Below are 13,175 nucleotides of genomic sequence, written 5' to 3' on the forward strand. Positions count from 1 at the left end.
AATTTTTCCACATCAAGTATATTTGTTACAAAGCGACGATCACGATTGTCTGATCAGGCAATTAATGCTCTATGTTTCTTAAAGTTTCATTTTTAAAAAGGACAAATAAAAACTAGTTGTAGTATTTTTCAAATTTTCAAACGAATAATATTTGCTTTTGTCTTCTGTTAATGTTTAATTAAATAAATAAAATATTTAAATGAGACTGGGAATATTAACACAGTGTGTGATAATGTAAAAACTCACTGTATACAACAAGGCTTGGTTAAATAAAGTTTGTATTAATTACATTGCTTATATTTTGAGAAAACCTGAAATAAAACAGAAACCTATCCTAAATGATACCGTAGTGACTCCTGTTTAGCGCACAGAGCAAGAGATGCACTAGTCATGAAATTCCGGTCGCCCTCCATTAAGGAAATTTTATTTACTCAAGTTTTACGTCAACCTTATATATATAGGAGTGTCTCGAAACCTCTGAAACACTGCGCCCGGGGCCTGGAACCCCAGTTTCCCCACCTTCTCTACAGCTTTTCTGTTTATTAACATTTACTGTTACAGCCATTATTACAGATGATCAATGAAAATTAAATTAAAAAGATTATTTCGGGAATTCTCGAGAATTCTCAGGAAATACAATTCCCCGTTCTTGATTCCCGAAGGTTCCAAAGTGTCAGGAATTTGGAAATCCTACTTATGTTTCATCATGTGCATATGGTTCTAACCCACTGCTACTGAAGTTTTCTTGCTGGTTGCAGAGGCAGCCTCATACAAGTCTACGTTCCAGTCTTGGTGATCAAAGAGACAATCAACATGTTTTCATTGTGTAAGTTTAAAATAGCCTGTCACTAATTTTGACAAGGTTACTTGTCACTTGAAATCACCTTTTATGTTTGGTGATATACAGTAATGAAAAAATCAATGAATGCTCCCAAAATGGGTACAAAAGAAACAACAGGCAGTATCTTAACCAGTGATCTACAGAGCATCATTTAGGGGATACCTTTCCCCCAACTACACACTCTCAGGCCCCACTTCAGATGTACTAAATTAGAATTTCATAGTTAGGGGCCTGAGTCCCGGTATCTTGGAAAAGCTCCCCAGCTAATTCCGATGCCTTCTGTGCCCCTCCCTTTCACCCCCCCACTCCCTTCACCCCCACCCCCACCACGCTTGAAAGCAGAGATTTAAATACTGTTTATCAGGTGGAAAGAATGGTGTGACACAAATCCAAGAGTGAGATACCTGGGTCTCTGATAACGTACCAGGTCAGGAAGATAGAAGCATTCCATTTTTGCCTACATAGCTGTTTGCTATTTAAAAATTCAAGAAGGCTGAGGGCTTAAAGCAGCTGAATTTATCTAAGGCCATAGCCCCGTGGCTATGGTTGGTAGCATCATACTTTGGATGGTGAGTAGATTTGAAATTTTTATATTAAATTTGGAATGCTGGTTACAAACCTGTTTTAAATGCATTTCAGTGATGAATGGTAAACAGCTGTCTAAGACAAATATAAGGCCAATAGCCACTTTCTTTTCTTTTTGTTTTTTGTTTGTTTTTTTTTTTGTTTTTGTTTTTTTTTTTTGGTGCTGCTTTGGGGAAATTACTTGGAAAATAAAGAAGATGAGAAACGGTTCTATCAGCACAAACTGCAAGTCCATATACAAATTAAATAACTTCTTGCCTAATCAGGTTTCTTCCATCCCATTGGTATTTACTGGGCATTGAAAGACAACAGTTGCTCTAACATAGCAATCTTTCATGTTTTACTGGAAGGCTCCCCTTCAGCTCTGCAGAGAGAAGGGAGCCCCTTTGGGGATGCGGCTGATGGAGCCTGATCCTGTTTGCAAATCGGGGACTCTAATGACTCACTGTAATAATTCAGTTATGATCAGAGAGGCAGCATGGCCTGCTCCACATAACTTATGCGGTCGCCAGGCAAAGGAATTAAAAATTACCTTAGCACTTATTTTGATTACGCATTTTAATACACAAAATATCCCATTTTCATGGTTCATCCTCCTGCCTCCAGGCAGAACAACCCAAACCTGCTTCAGAATAACTCTTAGCCGAGATTATAAAAAGACCCTCAATGATGGATTCCAATGCTTAACTGCTTTCACTGTGAGATGATTCTCCAAAGAGGGAAGGTGCCTATTAGACTCTAGCAACTGGAAAGGAGGACTCCTTGTTAAATGTACTAAAATAAAGTCCTCTAAAAATCAGACAAACGTCGACATCTCTGAAACTCTGGGAGGGGGCGGCTCACTCAGTGACCCTCTGATTTTGCAGCCCCATGTCCTCCTACTTAATTAAATACATTCAGAGCCCAATAGACATTTATCCAAAAGTAGGGGAAAGGAAGAGGGAACACAAGATCTTCACTATTCATTCTGGTGGTTAAAGAGGATGTGGTTTTAGAATAGTGTTTTTTTTTTCCAGCATTTTGATGAGCTATTTTTTTGTCTTGATGGACTCTCAGACTGTGATCTGGATCCATAGGTAAACTTTATGGACACTAGACATAAACAGTAACTGCCTCTTCCATAGAGGAAAAAAGGAGGACACTGCAGCTTTGTTCCTGAGCACATAGCTTGACTGATATTTAAAAGGATTAAACTGATTTTAATAGAGTCAAAATAATACATAGTTTTCATATAGATAAAGACTGTGGAAATCATTTGCATGATAAAATTTCACAGATATGCTCTCTAGCAGATACTGCACAATAGTTCATAGTTGCTTTTAATAACATATTTTATCCGAGGCGCTCAATTTTTACAACTAGCTGTGGCATTATCATTTTAGAGCTGTGAAATTTGAAAACACGGGGTTTAGTATGATTAAGGCTCCATACAAGGTCAATGAAGGGGAACAGAGAAGGAAAGCCAGAAGGAGCTACTATTTTGCACAGTTCGTGTCAGTATATCGAGAGGACAAATTCAAAACAAAAGGGAAACCTATTTAGAATCCAGAAGAAAAATCTAAGGTTAAAGAAAATGAATAAATAAAAATAACAATTTTAAAAATCTTGAATAACGCAGCACCTCCAGTGAGAGGTCAGTCCACTCAGACAATGACTCTGAAAACAGAATGAGCGTAACTCTTAGATATGATCTAAGAGCACAAGCAGCCAATCCGTTCTTTTTTAGTAAAATACAGGGCAAAGAATTTAGGGTTGTTTTTTAATTCTGAAATTTGTCACCATACAAAATAATGAACTAGTTTTTTGTTTTTTTTTTGGTTTCTGCTTTTTCCCTTGCCCTCAATCTGTACTCCTCAGAGTTTCATGGGACCCAGTAACTTCTTGTCCTTTCAATTAAAAAAAAAAGTTCATTTCTCTTATAATAACCCTAAAGTTCCTTCTATTTTTCTTCAGAGACATATGTTATATCTAATGATCAACGAGTCCTTCCTGTTTTAATTGGTTTACTACACAAGTGTATATAAAGGATCCCTTAGGGGTCTCCCGTTGATATCATTCTCCTTAAGGAGACATTACAGTACATAATTAAGCAAATAATTGTGAGTAAACAGGGGTATTAGAAGATATAACTGAATGATGGTTACGGAATTCTTAAAACCTTTTCACTAATGGAGGTGAAGGCCGTCAGAGCTCTCAGCCTACCCAATTTTGTGTTCTTCCCTAATCTTGTTGTGTTGTTGTTGTTTTTTCTTTTTTTGTAAATTAAGTCTTTAAGAACAGTTGAGCAATTACCAAATTTCTTCACAGAGAAAGTCTGCACAAGTGGATCAGAAAACATACAGATATCTTGAAGAATATCCATAGGGAAGTAGTCACAGCAGCAAAAATCTAGAAACTACCCATACATCCATCAAGAAGATTCTGGAAACCTGATAAGGTGATATGCCAACTTTGTTAACTAGGTACCATTGCTCATAATAAAATGATAAATTGCTTGAAAAATTGATCAACTGTTTGTAGACTACTGTCGGAAGCCATAGCTTTAGGCTTCTGCAAGTGAGGTGACATTTAGAACCCAGCACGTTCCTTGGAGAGACTCTGGAAGTTGTGCCTGTGAAGTTGCTCCCAGAGATCCCGGCTTCCTCAGCGCACAGCATAAGATGCCAGAGTGGTTCTTGCATGTGTCCCACGTGGATCTCATCTCCTTGCACCTAAACTACTACTGGGAGAACAGCACCAGACAACTGGGTCAATGGCTGTAGGCACTGCTAAGAAGCAGTGGCCACTGCCACATCCTTCCCAGGGCACCCAATGCTAAGTATGGCCTATGGGAGCCCTGTGAAGCTGAATGTCTAGTTGGACCCAAGAAGACCTGCTGATGGCATTGCAAATGGTTACTTCTGAGGGTTAGATCCAGAGAAACTTTCACATTCTATGTAGGTATCTTTGAAAATTTTCAATCTTTTACCATAAACATATAACTTATCATCTTAAAGAAAAAAGATTATTGAAAGAAAAGACACTTTGGCTCTTCTCCACTACTGTATTACTAGAAACTAAAAAATATGCCTTTATGGAATGGCACTGAACTGATGGCACTGAAAGATCAGATACGAAATAAATCATGGAATGAATATGTACATAATTCACATTTATGCATATATATGTATGTACATATATATACAATATCCTTGTAAAGTTCGTGTGCTTTTGTTTCAAGTACATAATTTTTTTCTATCTACTAATTTGGGAATTTTGCATGTTAATATGAATATCTGTACACTATTAAAGTACTGATATAGTAACTGAACCAGTTAATGAGCTGCATAGCTCATTTCAAAAATAAGTTGCTCAGTACATTTAATGTGTACACAATACTCCCACTTTTCATTGTCAATATTAATTTGGGAGATGAAGAGTAAACTGTAGAAACAAACTTAACTTGACTTTGAAGTAGTTAGTTCTGGAACGAAAGTTTCTTGGGAACATTGAGCTACATAATTCATACCATTATTGAAGCTTCTTCAATTTTAAATAGAACACTATTTAATACTAGTCTTTTTATAGAGAAAGAAAGGGCAAATCTATACTGAGGAATATTGCTATTTCATTTTAATAGGTGTCACTCACAGTTGAGAAGTTGTAAGTTGATTAAAATATTTATTTAAAATTTATAAAATTTATGAAAAATATTTCATTCACTGTCGCTTTATTATCACTTTCAAAATTTTATGTTCAGAAATTGTGTAGAATTAAATTGTATAGAATAAAAATGAAACACAGGGCAAAAATTAAAAAGATACCTTCAACAGATGAGTAATTCAAATAAAACTTGGTGATACAAGCTAATAACCTAAAGGGGGGACACTAATAATGTAATCAATGCATTTACTTAATAAAACAAATGTTCTTAATTGGAAATAATCATTTTATAACTTACCTCTGCATACTTTAACTTCAGTGTTTTATGCATTTCTCGAAAACGACTGTAACGCCTGAATACAGTCCATGTTTCATCTAGGACAGTAATCTATTAACCAGGAAAATCAAAATAAATCAGCATTAATTAGAGGAAAAAGTTACAAAAAATATTTTAAATAATTTACAAATTAACAAAAAGTGATTAGTATGCAAATTTTGTCCAGAATTGAAAACATTAATCTTGCTGCATAAATAAGACTTATAAATAATAATTGCTCTGTACTTAAGCATGCAGCTCTGGTTTCCAAACCTGGTTATAAGCAGCATGTGCCTATGTAAAGTCAGGGACAGACAGTTACCTCTTAATGGCTTATGAAAAGTATCCCTTAACCCTCCACTGGGGTTGTAGAAAGAAAATCCAAAAGGGTGACCATTCTGCCAAGGCGATGTGCCCATACAAAATGTTGGTGCAGGTCAACCAGATGCCACCACAGTGGACAGGAGGGGAAAATGAGAGAGAGAAAAGCAGAGAAAAGACAGTAAGAGGAGGAGGAAGGAGGAGAAGGGGAAGGGAAAGAAGAAGAGGAAAAGGAAGAAGAAGGAGGAGGAGGAGAAATGAGGGCAGAGTAGAAAAAGGAGAAAAAAATCTTTCTACATCAAAATGACTGTTAATATTAAAACCTAATGTATTTTGCTTTATTTCAGAGAAAGAATTCTCAATCCAGCCTTTAACCTGCAGTTGCTATTGAGTGAGCTGACTAGATGGAAACTGGCATACATCAGCTCACATACTGATGTCACAGTGACAAGCAGAAGATGGCAGACCATGTCAGCCTTTAGAAACACACCTAAAGTGTGGACTAATGAGTCTCAAATTCCTGTCTCAGTTCCCATTCTTCTTCTGAGCTGCAGATCCAAGTACTGTACCTATAGACATCTTTCCTTAGATGTCACATAGGAATCTCAAATTCAAGGTGTCTAAAATTGAACTAAACATACCGAGGTTGCCAAAAAAATGTACAGAAGTAGATACTTTGGTCAACATTGCTCAAACAGTAGTTAGCTGTAATCAGAAGTGTCTGGACGCTGATGGGAACCACTCTGAACAGCTCTTGTAATTGCAGAAGTCAAACGTGACTTATATTCATCTTTTGTTATCGACATATATTGAGTATTACAATTTTAATAGTTTTTTTTCCTTAAAATGTGCATACATTTTTTTTGCATATTTGCTAGAAAATATCTAGAGCTAGAGACGAACTTAGTTCTTTGCTGGTGTTCCACCTCAGTGCAATTCACCATCCTCCACTAAACTATGCCTGAAAGAAGCTAAAACCAACCTCATCCCCTCCTGCCCACTAACATGCCCACAGTACACCAAGCAGTAGCTCCTGTTCTCCTTTCACTTCTGAAACATTTTGTAGAGCTCTATCCATCCATTCTTCATTGTCACTGCCATCTCACTCTAGGCTATCAGTCTCACTCTGCCAGGGCCTCTCCCTGTTATCTATATCACATTTACCCCCTTCATCCCTTCTCTGCACAATTGACAAGGAGGTTTTAAAAACTTAAATTGGATATTCCACCTCCCCCAAAAGACCCTCCTTAGTAGCTTCATGCTGCTCCTAGGAAAAGACCCACCTTATCAACCTTAAAGTCTGCAATTTTTAATTTTTGACCACTGCCTAAAGCAACCTCACCTCAAGTCTCTCTCTCTCGAGGTGACTTCACTCCCTGAAGGCACATAATCCTTCCCACCGCAGGGCCTCTGCATGAGCCACATGTCTGTATGGGAAATCTTATCCTGCACTTTAGAGAAATGCCCTTCTGGAGCATAATAATTCAAACTGATTCTCCTGCATGCAAACCATAGGGGATCAGCAGAAAAGTAGAAGCAACAGTGGGGGGCGATACACATGTAGGTCATTTTGGGGGGAGGAGCGAGTCTTGAGTCTTAGCCATTCTCTGGTTCACTCATTTCCCAAAATGGCAAATGAGATGACTTGGGGTATATAAGGATGGACATTTTCTATTTTCATCATTCTGGCTCTGTATTCATTAGTCACAATAACTGTTTAAATTGATAAGTTTCTTCTTATAAGTTAACTTTAAAAAGATATTTCTATAGGAAAAAAGGGTAAGTATATTTATAAAAAATCATTAAGTAAAAATAGTACAGTGCTCTGCAGCTGTTAAAGCCGGTTATGCAAGTCTCTCAAGCTTGGGAAACACTGCTACTCAGAACCTAAGCTGGAGGAGCCTTTCTCTCTGGTTATCTCCTCAACAGACCCCTCTGAGGCACCGTGAGTAAGGCCAGCACAATCAACAGGGTGTGATGACATTCTGAGGGCAAGAGCAGAGCAATGCGCTGCCTTGGCTGGACACAAGCCAGGTGTCAAAGAGAACTGGAGCAGAAGAGGGCATGATGCTGCCTACTTGCCAGGAAAGCTCAGAAAATTAATGGAATCACACCCACAATCTGGGAGTAATAAGATGCAGGATGTCCATAGGTGAGACCATCCTATACTGGGACTTTGGATTCCAGAGAAAGTCACCCAAGAACCATAGGTTATCCTCATCCCCCAGATTCTAATACCCATGGCTCCTCTGCCTCCTCCTGAAATCCTCCCACTGTACCTCTTGAACTCATGGTCAATCATGAGCAAAATCCCCTAGGTCCTCATCCTCTTCTGGGAACATGCCCTTCATCTCTGTTCTGAGAGCTGGCTCAGGAACCACTTCCCCTGCAGCCCTCTCATGTAGAGACTGTTTTCTCCCAACATTCTTCATGCCATTGTGCTGGGAGGTAGGTAGACATTCTTTTTCTTCAATCCAACTTCCAAACCTTTGCTCTTTTATCCTTTCTAAAATCCCTTCTCTGTGAAGCTCATGCCTTCAGGTCCTGCCACTCTACCCCTCTTTCTTGCAGGCATCAATTCGCCTTAGTCATTTCCTCAGTTCTTCAAAGGCTTTAGGTTCTGTTCACTGTCATCTGCTCCAACAGACTGTGGAACTATGGAACTCCTGCCATGAGTCTTGGTAATTTCATTAGCAACAGACAATCCCTCCAACACCCTGACTTCTTGTTCCTTGACCTCTGCCCTTGTTCCTTCCTCACTCTATTTGAAAATCATAGCAATCATCATAACCAGTGCATTCAACCTCAAATCTCTGTACCACTCTTGAAATTCCCTGGACTAAGCTAAACCACAACCCTGGTTAAATCCAATTGTCTGCTTACTCCCAGCCTGCACCTTCTCAGTACAATGTGGCTGAAGAGAAACACACCAAATGGATTGGTCTCATTTTAAAGTCACTATCACCACCTTCAGGTCAGCCTCCCATCAGTCATATCACATTTCCCAAATCCATCCTCTTAGATAATAGTTACCTAAATAGTTTACTTCATCTTTCTCCTCCTCAAGCCTTCATCACCTCTTTCCCTGTCCTCACTCTCAGCTGATAACCTTAATTCCCATTTCACTGAGAAAACAGAAGCAATTAAAAACAAAAAATTCTACAAGCACCCTCAACCAAGTTTACTCATCTGCCACCATCTGCCCTGTATCTACCTCATCTTTTTCTTGTGTTACCAGACATGGGATATGCATTAGTGCTCCTAGTTAAGGCAACCCCCTGTTCTGAAATACTGGATCCCATCTCTCTTGCCTTCTGAAAGATACTGTAATACACACATTTCTCTGTCTCTCCTGTACCAACACATTCCCATTTTTACAAGACTAGTCCCAATAGCATTTAAACAGGCTATTATTTCTCTCATTAAACTCCCATCAATACCTGTAACTCCCTTTCCCTTCCAACTACCACTCCATTTCTGTCCATCCCATATAATTCAAAACTCCTTGAAAGTTTATTCTTGATATCATCAATTTCTTTCCCCCCATTATCTCTTGAATCCACTCCAATCTACTCACCATTCCACTCAAACTACTTTTACCCACTATTAGTAAGATCATCAACAACCACCATATTGCTAAATCCACTGGTTAATCCGTGGTCTTGATCTTACTCTATTGGCAGATGTTGACCACTCTTCCTTTTAACACAATTTTTTTCATTTGACTTATAGGGTGCTATATTGCTTTACATGAACTTTCTTTGCTGGAAAGAGACAGAGAAAGATGGCCCAATGTGGAGAAGGCCATTCAAAGCTTCATATGTATGTTACTTTGAATCGGGTTGAATGAGATCAAGAGGGATCTTTGCCCTTACTGTGTTATCCTGGTGACTCCAGGAGCCTCACCATTAATGAAGGGACAGCAGAGTCTGTAACCATTAACACTGTGTAACAGAAGTTCCCCCAAAGTGTTTAACAATGAATATCATTATTAGTATACTCTGGGTAATGATTTATTTCATTGCCACATACCTGACTTGATATTTTAATAAATTCATGCTAATAAACTCACAAACAGATCTCAGTGACTTCTGCCCTCAATGTTTCAGTCTATACTGTAAGCCAATAGTTCTCGAAGTGTAATGCCTGACCAGCAGCATCAGCTTCACTTGGGATCTTGTGCAAATTCTCAACATCTTACCCTCACTTACTTAATCAGAAACTCTGGGATGGGGCCCAGCAACCTGTGTCTTAACAAACCCTCCAGGGGATTGTGACGCAGCTTAAAGTCTGTGCATCCTGGCTATAAATCAGACACGGTCACCTCCCTCATCAACCTACTCACCCACCTCATCCCAAGGCCAAAGCTTTTAGCATGGCATTCAGGGCCTTTTCCAGGCTGATCAAACGATAAACCTTTCTAACCCCGGCTCCCAGTGGATTAAAAATCTGCCACTTCAATTTGTCAACAAAGAAATAAGGCGTATCTGTCGATCTTCTGAAGGGTCTTTTGAATGGCCTCAGTCACACCCTGTTGTGTGATGAGAGCACATGCTCAGGCTGCAGGGTAGCATGCGAGCCACAATTCCTCGCTTAGCAATGTGCCCACTCCTACCCCTCTCTCCCTGGAAGAATCATTCCTTCCTCAATGATTCACCATGTAGGTCACACTTTGGTCAGAGCACACATCACAGTGTGTTAATTATGTAATTAATGTGATACTATTAATTTATATTACTAATATTAATTATATAAATGTCTCCCTACCCTACAAGATATTAAGCCTTTTAAGGAAATGAGCCTTTGGCAGTAAGTGAGGCAGAGGTGAAAGGACTCTTGTAGAGATAAATATTTACTGGGCTATCAATTATGTGCCAGGCACTATACTAGATGCTGGTAGTTTTCTGAGAGTCATAGTTAAGATTATCTTGATTTTTAAATCAGGTAAGGTTCCGAGCCTGACCCAGATCAATCAAAATGGAGAACAAGGCTGCTGTAATCTTGGCTCCAGTTTCTCTGTTCTGGTGGTTTGAAGTTCATCTGAATCTAATTATTTGAGTTAGTGACACAATAGTATGATTTTTTTTTTAACTGCACTAAGATTATGGTGCATTCGCGATATTATTTGTAACACAAGTCTATAGTGAGGTACAAACAGATTTTTAAATTCTTCACCCTTGAGATTTTTACCTGAGTTCAGGTTAAATACAAGGATAACAAAATCTCAAGCTTCCTACTTTACATCTAGGACATTTAAATCTCTCACTTGTCTATCAAATTGTAAACAAGATGAGGACAATGATGATTAAGAATGAAGATCATCAATGGTCATGACAGAAATGGCTGACAAGTCAACCATAGGTGTCATCTCTCCATAGGAAATGGTCAAACCCCTTCTCTATAATGGAGACACCTTCACACCTCGAGCTGGAGAAATGGTACATATGAAGTTTGGAAAAACTACACAGAAAAGGGAAATATGTATTGAAGTCCTATTTTGCCCCAAATTAAAATTGGGCATGAGATGAGAGGTTGATGAAGAGAGCAGAGACAGAAGATCACTATGACAATAAATCTGATCGAAACACTCAATTATTTTTTTTGGATGTGGAGAACGTAAGGCATCATTACTGTGTAACTCTGACAAGCAGATTTCATTACTTCTCTCTGCTGAATGGTTCCGCTGATACAAATCAATCTTTTCTAGGCCATAAAATTATCAAGCACAACTTAAACACCATAAATATATCCAGAAGAAGAAGTGCATTTACTTATAAACTATTCTCATTTGAATGTTTTCCACAAATTTATGTTATATATAATACATATTTTGTTGGCTTAAGGATTGTAGATTTTAAGATCCGTCCCCAGTATATATTTCCTATATGTAATGTCTATCTGGGCAAGGAGGAAAATCAACAGTTTTTAACCAAAGAAAAATACTCTAGTTTCCATTTAAACAGTTACTTATAGAGTTCTCTTCAACATTTATTTTTTAACAACATTTGGAGAAGCCATGTCAAGTATATAAAAATAAATTTCCTTTTATTTAGTAACGTTTTGGAGGAAATGGTCTAATATCAACCTAGTATATACTAAAAGAGTCAGATTTTGCAAAATGTGATCTTATGAAGCAGCATAACTATGAACATGTTTGAGGAAACATGAAACATTTTCCAAATGTTTAAATCTGTTTAGTAACATGCATTAACGCATTAGGTATAATTAAAACCTCTTCACACAACTGTTGCAAAAGGAACTAAATGAGAAGTGGTGAAAAAAGCCAACACTCCATTAATCACAGTGACATCCCATAGATATCACAGTCTGCCATTCACTGACTCCTGGCTCTGGTCAACCTCGAAAACTGACAAATATTTCTGCGGGTAGACAACAGCGGTGCTTTTGGATTTCCAATAGTCGACATGTGCCGAATCTGCTGTCTTCACTGTGACTGCCCACAACCTCTCCTAGTCTTCTAGCTCATCTCTTCCCTTCTAATCACACACCTACCATGTTTCCCGAAAAATAAGACCTAGCCGGGCAATCAGCTCTAATGTGCCTTTTGGAGCAAAAATTAATATAAGACCAGGTTTATATTATATTATTATATTATATTATAATATAAATTATATTATATTATATTATATTATTATGTTATATTGACCCGGTCTTATAGTAAAATAAGACCTGGTCTTATATTAATTTTTGCTCCAAAAGATGCATTAGAGTTGACTGTCCAGCTAGGTCTCATTTTCGGGGAAACACGGTATATGCCCAGGCTGGACGCCTGGTCAGTCTTCCTATGAGTGGAAGACAAGCATCTTAAAATCCCTTGCTGCCTAGATCTTCTGATGAGTCATCATCAGAACAATCACCCAAATCCGGCAGCCTATACTGTCACCACCACCACCACCTCCACCCCTCCCTGGAAAGACATACATTTGCATGAAATTTATGCAATTTTAACTCAGCAGGGTCACCCTCACTTGGAAATCCTCATAAATTACATTCTCTGCAATAAGTATTTCAAAACGTTCATGATTTTCAATTCTAACAGACAATGATCTTGTTTTACTGAGATTAGGGTTGCCCAAGACCAACTCCCTCAACACCTTCTCAGCCTATCTCAAAATGATGCTGTTGGAACATTCCTTTACCTCCCTTCTTCAAAACCTCCTCATCTTCCTTATGCACCTCTACCTGAAAAGAGAGTCCCTACCCAAGGTTGGCCTCCGACTGTACTATTTCCTATGACCAACATATCATCTGTACCTGTCTGCACTCGGGCCTCTATCGTGGTGTTCCCATTACCTAGAATGTACTCTGTCTCTCACCTCCACTCATGGAACACCACCTGTCTTTCTCAGGCAAACAAAAATGTTAAGTCTTGATTCTCCCTTCATGATCCTCTTTCCTCTGCACTGTCCTATTTTTCTGCATGTGTCTCTTCCCCACCTCAGCAGACCC

The 13,175-nt window shown here is 38.5% G+C and overlaps 1 protein-coding gene across 6 annotated transcripts in view; it reads right to left on the reverse strand.

The window, feature by feature from the left end:
- KIF16B (kinesin family member 16B) overlaps positions 1-13,175 on the reverse strand; it is a 292,760-nt gene that overhangs the window by 54,190 nt on the left and 225,395 nt on the right. For all 6 annotated transcript variants that reach the window (XM_081033488.1, XM_081033487.1, XM_081033500.1 and 3 more), the window contains one exon: positions 5,367-5,456. In XM_081033488.1, the coding sequence (XP_080889614.1) occupies positions 5,367-5,456 (90 nt within the window). The remainder of the gene's footprint in view (positions 1-5,366; positions 5,457-13,175) is intronic.

Source organism: Rhinolophus hipposideros (assembly GCF_964194185.1).
Source record: "Rhinolophus hipposideros genome assembly, chromosome: 22".
NCBI lineage: Eukaryota > Metazoa > Chordata > Mammalia > Chiroptera > Rhinolophidae > Rhinolophus > Rhinolophus hipposideros.